The 12023-nt window shown below is 58.5% G+C and overlaps 2 protein-coding genes across 3 annotated transcripts in view; one reads left to right on the forward strand and one right to left on the reverse strand.

Moving 5' to 3' along the window:
• The first annotated feature begins 1126 nt into the window (after positions 1–1126).
• On the forward strand, positions 1127–3535 carry LOC129645872 (2'-deoxynucleoside 5'-phosphate N-hydrolase 1-like). Its single transcript, XM_055571374.1, has 4 exons — positions 1127–1338; positions 2815–2883; positions 3053–3163; positions 3350–3535. The coding sequence occupies exons 1-4, from the start codon at positions 1158–1160 to the stop codon at positions 3484–3486; spliced, it is 498 nt and encodes a 165-aa protein (XP_055427349.1). The 5' UTR covers positions 1127–1157; the 3' UTR covers positions 3487–3535.
• Positions 3536–3933: 398 nt separating this feature from the next.
• The window catches only part of CUL9 (cullin 9), a 38213-nt gene continuing 30123 nt past the window's right edge, over positions 3934–12023 (reverse strand). Inside the window, exons 31-41 of one of the 2 annotated variants that reach the window (XM_055571370.1) lie at positions 11292–11637; positions 7667–7807; positions 7390–7554; positions 7085–7248; positions 6658–6751; positions 6087–6161; positions 5856–5966; positions 5646–5763; positions 5218–5351; positions 4484–4557; positions 3934–4349 (exon numbers count right to left, since the gene is read on the reverse strand). In XM_055571370.1, the coding sequence (XP_055427345.1) occupies positions 4151–4349; positions 4484–4557; positions 5218–5351; positions 5646–5763; positions 5856–5966; positions 6087–6161; positions 6658–6751; positions 7085–7248; positions 7390–7554; positions 7667–7807; positions 11292–11637 (1621 nt within the window). In that variant the 3' untranslated portion in view covers positions 3934–4150. Of the gene's footprint in view, positions 4350–4483; positions 4558–5217; positions 5352–5645; positions 5764–5855; positions 5967–6086; positions 6162–6657; positions 6752–7084; positions 7249–7389; positions 7555–7666; positions 7808–9172; positions 10634–11291; positions 11638–12023 lie in introns of those variants that run through there. The other variant, XM_055571371.1, reaches the window with a different exon arrangement.

Consider the following 12023-nt stretch of genomic DNA (forward strand, 5'->3'; position numbering starts at 1 on the left):
GGGTATCAGGGAACGTAACCTGAACAGACTTGGAGGAGGAGAGGGAGTGACCCGGGAGCACTTGGAAGAAAAGGGCTCCAGAGGACAGCAAATGCCAAGGATCTGAGGCAAGAACATGCCCAGCTTGAGGAAGAGGCAGCGTGGCTGCGGAACAGACGCTGAGGCGAAAGGAGCTGGGATGACAGAGGTGAGAGAGGTGCCAGGTCCTGTGGGGCTGCTGAGCCCCTGAGGGGGTTTGGGGTTTTACCCCAAGTGAGATGGGAGCCTTTGGAGGTTTGGCTGAAGAGGGTCAGGACCCTAACTACTGGGTTTACAGGTCCCCCTGCTGGAGACCAGACTGTGTAGCAGGAAAGGGGGTGGACTGTGGGGAGGCTGAGAGAGGTGGTGGAGGCTTGGAGGAGGGGGCTTCAGTGGAGGTGGTGTGTGTGTTTCCCACCGACCCAGGACCTTATGGGGTCCTCTCGGGCCAGACCCCTCTCACATATCCTCTGCTTTAGCTTCTCTATGAAGTACCCAGATAATAGTGTCTGCCCGCTTTCTGAGTTGTTTTACAGAAGCGCAAACCACCACCAAATGGAATAAATTAGCAACCTGAAGACCATGAACACGTGGCCCACAGACCCATAAGTACTTTAATCCCTGTGACACCACCCTTAGACTCCCCTCTAAAAATGGCTTCCTGGATCCCACTGGGAAGTTTCAGTATTCTGAGCACCCCTGACCTGAATTCCCTGTTTGGCGCCTGCAGTAATCAGCCCTCTCCTTCACTGCAACCCCGTGTCTGCACTGGCACTGGGGTGCGACCCAAGGTGGGTCCCCAGCAGGTGGGTTTCAGAGTTTTTAAATATTTGGAAGGGAGAACCCACAGGAGTTGCCGCGGATTGCACGTAGGGTTTGATGGAAAGAGAAGAGTCAAAATGACTCCAAGGTTTGGGACCTGAGGAGCTGGAAGAATGGAGTTGCCTGTGGCAAAGGTGGGGAGGAGTGGATGAGGTGGGGAGTTAAGTCCAGGAGGCGCTGAGTTCCTACAGGTGGGTACGGTTGACGTTTCATTTCACAGGTGTTTCTTTTCACTTGAAACCAGACCCCGTGAGGCGGGGGCGGATCACGTGCAGGGGCGGGGCCAAGGGGAGCGGGCGGGGCCTGCGGGGGCCGGGATGGCGGCGGCGGCGGCGGCGGCTGGAACCCTGGAGCCAGGTCGTCTCTCCCTGTATTTCTGCGGGAGTATCCGTGGCGGACGCGAGGATCGGGAACTGTACGTGCGCATCGTGTCTCGCCTCCGGCGCTTCGGGGTGGTGCTTACCGAGCATGTGGCGGCCGCCGAGGTGGACGAGAGCGGTGAGGGAGGCGGTGCTCGTGGCGCGGGCGGCCGGGAGGGTGCAGGCAGGCCCCTCTGCCAGAGAAGAACTGCGGGGGGGCTCAGACCGCGTGCGCCGACCTGGGACCCCACGCCCCGGATTCAGTTACTATCTTGACCTTTGGGTCTTTCGTGGAGAACTTCTTGGGCTCCTTCCGGCTTTTGTAGGAGCAGGAGGGGAGGAGGCCGCACTGGCCTCTTCTCTCCCACCGAGCACAGAGCTTTCCTTTGACATTGGAGGTATCAGCCCTTCTTGACCCGACAGACCCCAGGTCGCGCGAACACCGTCTCTCTCAGGCCCTCTGATCCTCTTGCTCCTGCGGAGAGGTAGTCCCGGATCCTGGCTGGTTTTCTACTTTGGAAATAACGCCCAAACTCTCACACTTCTCATAAAAACCTCAAGTGTGTCCCCTTTTCCCTCCCAGGGGACAGAGCCAGGCTCTGTAGGACCCAGTGCAATTCTCAGAGACCTCTTGATCTTAACTTTTGACTACCCTGGGTCTTCATTGCTGCGCACGGGCTTCTCATTGCAGTGAGCAGCCTGGGTTCAGTAGTTGAAGCCTGAACTAAACCTGGCGTTCAGGCTTAGTTGCTCCACGACAGGCGTGTGGAATCTCCTCTGCTCAGGAATGGAATCCATGTATTCTGCCTTGGCAGGTGGATTCTTAACTACTGGGTCACCAGGCAAGTCCCTGTGGCATCCTCTTTAAAAAGATGCATCACAAAGTTGCTGGTGCTTTGGGAAGGACCTGTGCTCAACAGTATTCTGAGGGAGCTTGTTGAAAATGCAGATACTGGGATAAAACCTTTGAGTCCATTTTTAATAAGCTCTCCAGTTACTCTGCTCTGCTCTGGGGCGTGTGACCCTCATGCTCCCAGTGGGTGACATTCAATCAAGCTGGAAAGCTGGGATCCTGGCCCTGTGACCCCAGGATCTCCCCTGCCTTCACACCACCTCCCACTGGTTACACTTTGCTTTCAGGCAGGGATTCTCAAACTCGCCTGGGTATGAGAATCACCTGGAGAGCTCAGTCAGCGGTCCAGGCTCATCGATACCTGGGTCTTTGTAGTTGATCGGGTTCTCAGGTGGTTCTCACTCCCACCAAAGCCTGAGAGCCTGTGGGGCCCTAGGTTCCTTGCACGGGCCAGCCTCTTGCTCCTCCTGCCTGTCCCCACCTGGGATGTGATTCCTCCTCCTCCTGTCCACCTCTGATCACTGATCTCCACCTCACCTGTATCACTCCTGTTGTTGATCACATTCCGCTCCCCGGAACAGGACTGCATTTTCCTTGCAGGCTTTTCCATTTCCCTAATTCATGGAATCCTAGTGTTGGGGGACCCTTGGAGGCCATCTCTCTGTCCCCTCCCCTGAGCAGGGTGGACCCGGGGGTGTCTAGGGCAGAGGAGAGGAACTGAAGCCCAGGGTGGGTCCCTGACTAGCTTTCCCTCAACCACAGGGGAAGAGGCTGCTGGAGGCGACAAGCTCATCCATGATCGGGACCTGGCCTGGCTGCAGCAGGCAGATGGTGAGTGGCCCACCGTCCTGCCTGCAAACTCCCCTGGGGTCCTAGATCCCCTGGACCTGCCTGGTTCCCCCCTCCAAGGGACTCCCTAAGTTCCCTTCTCACCGCAGCCAGACTGTGTCATGTGTCCCTCACAAGCCCGAGGGTGAGCCTTGGTCTCCTTTCTTCCCAGTGGTCGTGGCAGAAGTGACCCAGCCCTCTCTGGGGGTAGGCTATGAGCTGGGCTGGGCCGTAGCCCTCCACAAACCAGTCCTGTGCCTGTTTCGCCCAAAGTCTGGCCGAGGTGAGCCCCCCTAGCCCTGGCCTCCTTTCCCAGCTCTCTGAGGTCCCTGCCCTCTTCTCCTTCCTTGTGGGTCTCTGAGCACAGTGCCCACCCCAGAAAGGGAAGGGCAACGGGCAGTGTGGGAGGGGAGGAGGGGGAGTGTGGAAGTGGCGGGGGAGACACCTTCACCCCCATGCTTCTTGCCAGTGCTCTCAGCCATGATCCGGGGAGCAGCCGATGGCTCCAGGTTCCAGGTGTGGGACTACGAGGAAGCAGAAGTGGAGGCCCTGCTAAATCAGTACTTTGAGGCGTATCCTCCTGAGCAGGTGGCTGCCTCATCCTGACCCAACTGCTTGACTTCACCCCAGTTTTTATTAAATTCTCCTGACCCCAGACTTGGCTCCTGGCTCTTAGCCCCAGTACTGATTCATGGCACGTATCAATTCTGACATTATGTCCCATTGTGGGTAGAGGAAGGTCCAGTTCTCAATAATATCCTAACACCCCGCTCAACTTCAAGATGTAGAGACCTTTAAAGGTCCACAGGCCCCCAAGAGGAGGAGACTTTCTAACATGCTCAAGCTCCCTGCAGCAACATTCAGGAGTTTGGATGAAGCTGATTGTGGAGGGTGGGGGTGACCATTCCTTCCTGTCCCTGTGCTGGGTCCGAGGCTTGTGGACTGAGTACCACGGACATTTATTTCCCTTTATCAATGTAAGTCACAGCCGTCTGCTGTGGGCTTTGAGGATGGATGTCTGGATGCCTAGAGAAAAGAGCAGAGGAGGAGAAGGATTAGCTGTGTGTGATGGCAGGGGGAGCTGAAGTGGCCCTTTGAGGAAACTGGTCTGCTTCCAGAGAAGTATATGAAAAAAAAAGTTTATTCAGTGAACAGAAGACGGTGCCACAGACACTGGTAACCACCTGCCACCATGTGCGGGGACAGTGTTGCACACCTGACCCGTGACCCCGGGGCTCGGTGGCTCCAGCGCTCCCTGCGTCCTGCCCCCTCAGTCGTAGCCCTCCTCATCCTCCTCGTCGTCGTCCTCGTCGCCGAAGAAGAAAGTCTCTCGGTCCAGGTTCTCGGACTCCTCATCGTAGGAGAAGCTGTCATTGTCCAGCTCCTCCTCAAACTCGTCCTGCTGCCACTCGGGCTCCTCGTCCTCCTCTTCCTCCTCCTCCTCCTCCAGTTCCAAGGAGCCCTGGAGCCTGGGAGAGCACACACTCAACCTCAGGGCCACGGCGCCCCCCGCCCCGTGCCGGGGGCCCCTCCACTCACTGACTGCTGGGCACGTTGGGCCTCCCACGCCCACTCCCCCCGTGCCGGGGGCCCCTCCACTCACTGACTGCTGGGCACGTTGGGTCCTTTTGCCTCCCGGGACTCGGAGGATGGACTCTGGAGGCCAACCCGGAAATCCTGGCAAGGAGACGGGAGGATGTGGGGAGCAGCATAGAGGACACGGCCCTGGCACCCAGCCATCCTTCACCTGGATCCCCTGAGGGCCAAGAGCCACCTGGCCCTGCCAGGAATGCACCCCTCCCCCCCCCCCCCCAGCACCCCGCTCTGCGAGCCATTGACTCTGCGTAACATGACAGTCCTCAGTGACCCAGGATACGGCGGTGAGGCACCACCTACCCTTACCACTGTGTGTTCATGCCTTTTCTGCCCAAGTTACATATCAATCCGTAAGCTCCCTGAGGGCGGGATTCCTAGTTCAGACTCAACATCAGTGTATTGGAGCCGGAAAGAACCTTAGCTCCCTTACTCTGGTGGATCCCTGCCCTTTGGCCCCCAACTCCTAGGATTCTAAATCCACATCTGGGAAGAATCTTCTGAAAAAGTTCCCCAAGTTAGTTCTGGAGAGCAAGCACCTGGCCAGATACCCTTAACCTGGGCTAACTACCTCCTTCATTTTGTAGGAAAGGCCAGGTGGCCGAGGGGCAGGGCTGGGAGGTGGGATACAGGCCGGGTCCGTGTGCCCTCGAATCCTTTCCATCAGGATCCCCCCAGGGCACCGGAGGCTGTGACAGGCGATGCCAAGTGAGGGCAGGAAGGCTGGGTTGGATGGGTGGCTACCTGGGTGGAGTGCTGCAGGATGGCCAGCAGCCGCTCCTGGATCCGCCGCAGCAGCTCCAGGCCAGTGTTGAGGTGCTCGGCCCGCAGGAGGCGCAGCGAGGAGGCCAGGTCTCTGCAGTGCAGCAGCGTCTCCTCTGCAGAGAGGGCAGGGCGCGGGGCTCCCTCCCTTCTTCCCTTCCTCCCACAGATGCCTGCCATGCGCTCCCCACATCTACCAGGGCTCACAGCCTAGAGGTGGGGACATGTCGTAATCAAAGCAAAGGTCGGGTGGGGGTGTCTACCATGGACCTGCGGGGTAGAACTTGAAGACGGTAACATGGCTACGAGGCACAGGAAGCTCCAGGGGCCAGAATGAAGGTGGGCGGCTGGGGCCGGGTCGCCCATCCATCTGTATGTTGGGGGTAGGTGCCAAGGGGACGGGGGCTCACCCAGGAGGATCTGCAGGGCGTTGGTGTGCAGCTCCAGGGCCTCGATCTGCTGCTCCACGACGTCCATGTGCTCTGTGTCCTGGTTGTAGAAGCTGTACACGCAGGCGTAGGCCAGCACCTGCGGGCCCAGGCAGGCTCCTGCTGAGGCCGCCTCCCACCCTCCCCCTCCTCCCGCCCACCCTCTGCCCAGCCCACCCCACCCCACAGTACCTTTCGTGCCTGCTCAAGACCCCGGCAGGCATCACTGAGGAAAGTGAAGGATTTGGGCGGAGGCACCTCGTGGATGGCAGACACGCGGTTCCGCAAGTTCACAGCAAAGTCCTGTGCAGAGAGGTGGCTGTCAGCGCCAGCGGGCACAGCCCCACCCCTCAAAAGAGCGCCCGGCCATCCGGCCCAGCCCTCTAACCTCCTTGGCCACCCCACTGTCTCCTCCCTGCTCACCCGGGCCTGGTGATGGAAAGTGCACCTCTCGTTGTAGTCCTGGAAGCGCTTCTCCTGGCGCGCAGCTTTGCTTACCTAGTGAAGACACGTCAAGAGGGCTGCTGGGTGATTGGCAGGACAAGATGAGGTTACTCCTCAGACCAGCCACCATTCACGGAGGCCTACTGCTGCTCTACCCAGATTTCTTCATTTCTCCTAACTGAGATGAGGGTGCTGAGGCCTGGCATGTTGACTACCCAGTGAAGCCAGGCCCTGGCTCAGAGTCCTTGCTCTGCTCTGCCCTGGTACTCCTGGGAGCGTCCAGCCCACCACAGCCTCTCTGTAGCCCCCCACCTACCCCCCGGTGTGGGATGGCCGACTCTGGGGCAGAAGGTCTCTGTGCACAGACCTCCCAGGACGGAACTCCCAGCACCTGCAGGCCCCGGGGCCTTCAGTCTTCTCTCCACCGAGCCTTGTTCCACCTCTCCGGCTGCTTGGGACATGGAGCTGTCTGCACCCAAGCCTGGAAGCAGCATCCCACCCTGCCTGCCTGGGGGCCTCTGCCAGCCTCCTCTGGGCACCAGCCCCTTACCATGGCGGAGCAGTTGTAATAGTCTTTGTGATTTGGCTTCCAGGACTTGAGGCAGCGCCAGCAGAATCCATGATTGCATTTGGCACAGGTCATGCTGTGGAGGAGGCTAGCTGGTCAGGGTTCCTGCCTCTGGCCAGGGCCCCACCAGGAATGCCCAGGGCCTGGACACACCACTGGCCCCTCCCACGCCCTCTTAAGTCTCCTTAACTTCACTAATCCCTACTAACCACATCCTGGCTTCCAGATCCCCCCATACATGCAGGCTTAAAAGTGGGGGGAACACCGGAATCACTCTGGAAGGTGCGAGGAGGTAGCTGAGGACCTCCCCGTGGTTCTTGAGCTTTCTGGTCTGCCCCTTCCTTCTGCCAGGTCTCCTACCCTCTCCCAAGCCTCCAACCCTGCCGCCGCCCACAGTACCCCCACTTACTGCAGACACCCCTCGTTCTTCTCAATGGGAGCCTGACAGCTGGGGCAGCGCTTGGAGATGAGCTTGGTCAGATGCTTGCTCTGGGCCTCCACGCTCATGCCGTCGTAGTAGCCGCCGTCGTCCACCCACTGGGACATGTGGCCACAGCTGGCAGGGTAGTGTGCCTGGGGGGGGGCAGCGAGGGCACAGCTGAGTCCTTATTGCAGACTGGTTGGTGCGAGCAGGACAGGGCAGGGTGCTTGGGATGGGGGGGCAGGGAGGGGTGTGGACCCCGGCAATGGGGCAGAGCCAGGGTGGGCCCCCACCTCGGGGAAGCTACAGCTGAAGCAGGAGGCCCAGCCGCACTTGGAGCAGGCGGTGCCGCAGCCCAGGCCCTGGCGGCAGAGGATGCGGTCGCAGCCCTGGGGGTTGGTGCACCAGGTCAGGTTGGCACAGCTCTCCACGTAGCCACGCAGGAGGGCCTTCTCATACTGTGGGGACACAGGGGCCATGAGGGGAGTGCCTGGCTCTCTGACACCACACCTCCGGGTCCCCCGCTCCCCGGGGCTGTGCCCTGGAGCCTCACGAGGCAGAGTGGGGTACCTTGGAGATGACCTCTGGCGAGGAGACAATGGCACGGATGAAGGCCCCGGTGGGCTGGGCTGGGCAGTCAGCAATGGGGCAGGTGCAGTTCAGCACGAGGTTCTGCTCAATGCGCGTCGTCAGATATTCATTCCAGCAAGACTGGGAGGGACACGGGAGTGGCCGCTCAGGGACAGCCCAGGAGCAGGACCCCTCCCCGACACTGGCAAGGCCAGAGACAGACCTGCTGCTGCATCAGCCTCAACGCTGACCCTAACCTTTCTGGCCTCCAGGGGTTTTCCTGATTGGCCACAATTTCAGTTCACTTTGAGGTGTGCAGACCAAAGTGGTAATTAAAATTATTGTTGGGATGGGTGTAAAGGGATGGGTAAAGAGAATCAAGAAAAAGAAGATTCAAGTTCTGAGAAAGACTTGGAGAGAGCAAGAAAGCCTGAGAGAAAGGAGGCCTGGGGGCTGGCCAGGGCCCACTGTGCTGTAGCTGCGACCTCATCTGGCTCCACGTCTTACCTCAGTCCTGTCTCCATGCCCCCGCCCTCTCCAGTGCACCCCTAAATTCTGCTCAGCCCCCTACCCCCCATCACCAGTGCCGGGGGTGTCACAACTCATAAATCCTTCTCCTGCTATCATGTCACTGCCTACCCAACCCAAGCCATCGTCCCCGCCCCTCAACATCAGCCCTCATCGTCCCCGCCCCCCACTTAGCCCTCATCACCCCTCCCCCCACATCAGCCCTCATAGTCCCCTCCCCCTCAACATCAGCCCTCATCATCCTCTCCCCCCTCAACATCAGCCCTCATCATCCCCTCCCCTCAACATCAGCCCTCATCATCCCCTCCCCTCAACATCAGCCCTCATCATCCCCTCCCCTCAACATCAGCCCTCATCATCCCCCCCCCAACATCAGCCCTCATCATCCCCCCCTCAACATCAGCCCTCATCATCCCCTCCCCTCAACATCAGCCCTCATCATCCCCTCCCCTCAACATCAGCCCTCATCATCCCCTCCACCCCAGTATCAGCCCTCATCATCCCCTCCCCCCAACGTCAGCTCTCACATCATCCCCTCCCCCCAACGTCAGCTCTCACATCATCCCCTCCCCTCAACGTCAGCCCCCCTGATCCCCTCCCCCAACATCAGCCCCCCTGATCCCCTCCCCCAACATCAGCCCTCATCATCCCCTCCCCCTCCAACATCAGCCCCCCTCATCCCCTCCCCCCTCAACATCAGCCCTCATCATCCCCTCCCCTCTTGATTGTTCCTTCCCTCATCCCTCCAGAAGACACCAACTACCTCATGAGCACCTGAGCCTCCAAAAGACTCCATTAAGGACCCTCTCCCTCACACTGCCTACCCCGGAGCTTCCCCAAATGATGGATCCAAACCCCAGGAGAGTCCCCAGGTAGTTCCATGAGGACTCTCCATGATAAATAAGTGCTTTACTGAACTATTTTCACTCAAGTACTAGACAAAACCAACCCCTTCTTATAGTAAAACAAGCCCAGATAAGCTGGGAAGTAGAATGCAAAATCCTTTTCCACATTCAGACCCCCCAGGTCGAGGGCAGGCACACAGGCCCCCGGGCCGATAGCTGTGGGGTGGGAGCACTGCCCTGCAGGACAATGGCCAGGTCTCAGTTTGGAACCTGCTCCATGCCTGCAAGGAGCGTCTCTGCTTGGGGCTTACCCTTGGCCTCCACTGTCCCCACTGCCCAGCCAGAGGGAATGCCATCTCCCGCCTGGACTCCCCTCCTGCCCTCGGCCACTCACTCAAGCCTCACCCTGGGAAGCTGTCTCCCACTGCTCCAGGCCCCAAGGTTTCCTCTGTCAGTGGCTCCTGCACTCTGCCCCTGGCTCCTCTGCTGGGACGGATTCAGTCTGCTTTGCTGAGTCCCATTTCCCGGCTCCCTGTCTCTTGTCTCTACAGGGTCGGGGTGCCCCGTGCTCAGTGCCTTGGGCCTGCTCCTCTCCCCCTGGGTGATGCCAGCCAGGCTTCTGCACTTATTTCCAAATTGAAAAATCCACTGTCTGCCTGTTAGTCCCACACAGGTGCCCAACAAAGCAGCTCAAACTTTACTTGGCCAAAACGGATGGAATTTCCCCTCAAAAATCTGCCCTGCACCCCAACCCCAGGCCTAACATTTCCCCCAACTCCTCCTGCCAGATGCTCAGGTCAAAACCCCAGGAGCTGTCTTGATGCCCTTGTCCTCAGCCACAACCCTGTCAGCTCTACCCCACATGTGTCCCGATCTGTCTACCCCTTCACCGTCCCTAGGCTCAGCGGCCAGCACCTCTTGCCTCTTTGTACAAGTCTCTGAACCAGTGTCCCTACTTCCACTCTTGTTCTGCCCAAGCCTTTTCTCCACACCAAGTGATCTTTTCAAAACTGGAAATCAGATCTTATTGCATCTCTGCTCAAAACCCCCCAGGGCTTCCCATAAAGGCCCCTGTCTGCCAACCCAACTCAACTAGGCCCCCGTCCGCCTCCCAAATCTCTCCTTCCGCTGTCCCACCACTGTGCTCACCTTCTTCACAGAACTATTCCAGGAATTAAACGAGACAATGTTTGTAAAACAGCACAGTGGCCCAGAATGAGGCCCCCATAAATATTAGCTGTGGTTATTATTAGCGCTCGGGTCCTTGTCTGCCTGCGTCTCCCCACTCCCTCACGCAGCACCCAGCGCTGTGCACACAGGAGGTCCATGACAAACATTAGTTGAACAAAAAAGTGGAAGCGGAAAGGGAATCATTAAGAACCTGGGAACAGGGGGCAGAGGCAACTATGTGAGAAGAGTAACTTGAAGCTGAGCAAAAGGGAAGGAGAAAAAGTACAAGTACACACGCATGCAAACGCACACGGCCCAGGTCACGCACCACTGGGGCGGCGCTGCTGAGAGAGGCGGCTAGAATTCATGGCAACAAGGGCGCTCATCCTGCTAAGTGGATGGGTGTGGGCTCTGGTCCTACAAGCTGTGAGGCAGGGGAGACGGCACTCAGCACCCAGCTTCCTGCCTCGGCCCCTCGCCACCCCAAGGGTGCTCCCTCCCCAGCTACAGTCTTCTCTGCTCAGCTTCACGGCAGCCTGATTTCCCGTACTTCCCTCTGCTTTTGTGCTGTTTTTGTTTTAAACTGTTCCTTTTAATTTTTATATTAAGTGAACGTGTACAGATAAAAGAAGTGATGACATTTTGGAATAAAAAAACCTTCGGTGGTGATAAGGAAAACATAAACCATAGTCATCACCAATTTCCAAACACTTCTCATTTATAAAGTGCTTTGATTCTGTACATGTGTATGTATTATCTATTGTTCTCAAATTTGGCTGAACACTAGAATCCCCTGAGGAACTCTTGTTTCACCTCTGGAGATTCTCATTTAATTGGTCTCGTGCATACTTTGAGCACTGGGATTTTTTAAAAGTTCCCAGTGATTACAATATGCAGCAAAGACACATACCACCAGATGCTAACCACCACCCTGCAGAGTGTCAAAGCACCACTTACCGATGACAAAACCAGCTTAAGAGGGACTGAGAGACTCATCCAACATCGCCCAGGCCCGGAAGTGGCCTTGCCGGGGCTGGAGACCAGAGCTCCCGAGCTGCAGTGCTGGGGGAGGAGAGCCTCACCTTACAGCAGAAGTGCTGGCAGCAGAGGGCGGGCAGGTCGCGCTCGGGCGCCAGGGGGCTGACACACACGGGGCAGTGGTCGGGGCGTGCGGGGGCGGCCTGGGCCCGCGGCACGCGCAGCCCGGCTGCCAGCAGCAGCGGCTCAGGGTCATCGCTGTAGCTCTGCAGCAGCTGCTCGGCGCCCCAGTGGGAATGAGCCAGGAGGTGCTGTGCCACGTCGGGCTCCAGGTTCAACGTCTCCTGCACCTGCCGCACCGTCTGCTCCATCAACCCTTCCACCTCCTGGGGGCTCATGGTGCGGCCCGCGGGCAGCTGGAGGGAAGCCAGGGCAGCCACGGCTTCTGGGCTTGAGGGAGACAGGGGTCAGTGGTCAGTCTCACTGCCCTGCTTATCCAACCCGCTGGCTGGAGCCCACCCTGGCCCCCCAGTCCTCACTTGTGCATCTCCGTCCACACTTGCTGAACCAGCCTGAGGATCACCACCCACCGACAGAGCACAGCCTCCACAGAGCGTTTGCAGTATGTGGGGGTGGGGCTGGCGGTCAGTGACTGAGGCACTACTGGAATCTAGTGGGCAGGGGTCACGGTGCTGACTGACCTGCAGTGGATGGGATGATCACACTCAGGTCCCTCCCCTAATTTTCCCAGCGTGTCCAGTGAGAGAAAGTCTACAGCCTCATTCCTCAATGTGAGGGCTGTGGACCAGCAGCCTAAGTGTCACGGGGAGCTCCAG

This window comes from Bubalus kerabau, chromosome 3, assembly GCF_029407905.1.
Source record: "Bubalus kerabau isolate K-KA32 ecotype Philippines breed swamp buffalo chromosome 3, PCC_UOA_SB_1v2, whole genome shotgun sequence".
NCBI classification, from domain to species: Eukaryota; Metazoa; Chordata; class Mammalia; order Artiodactyla; family Bovidae; genus Bubalus; species Bubalus kerabau.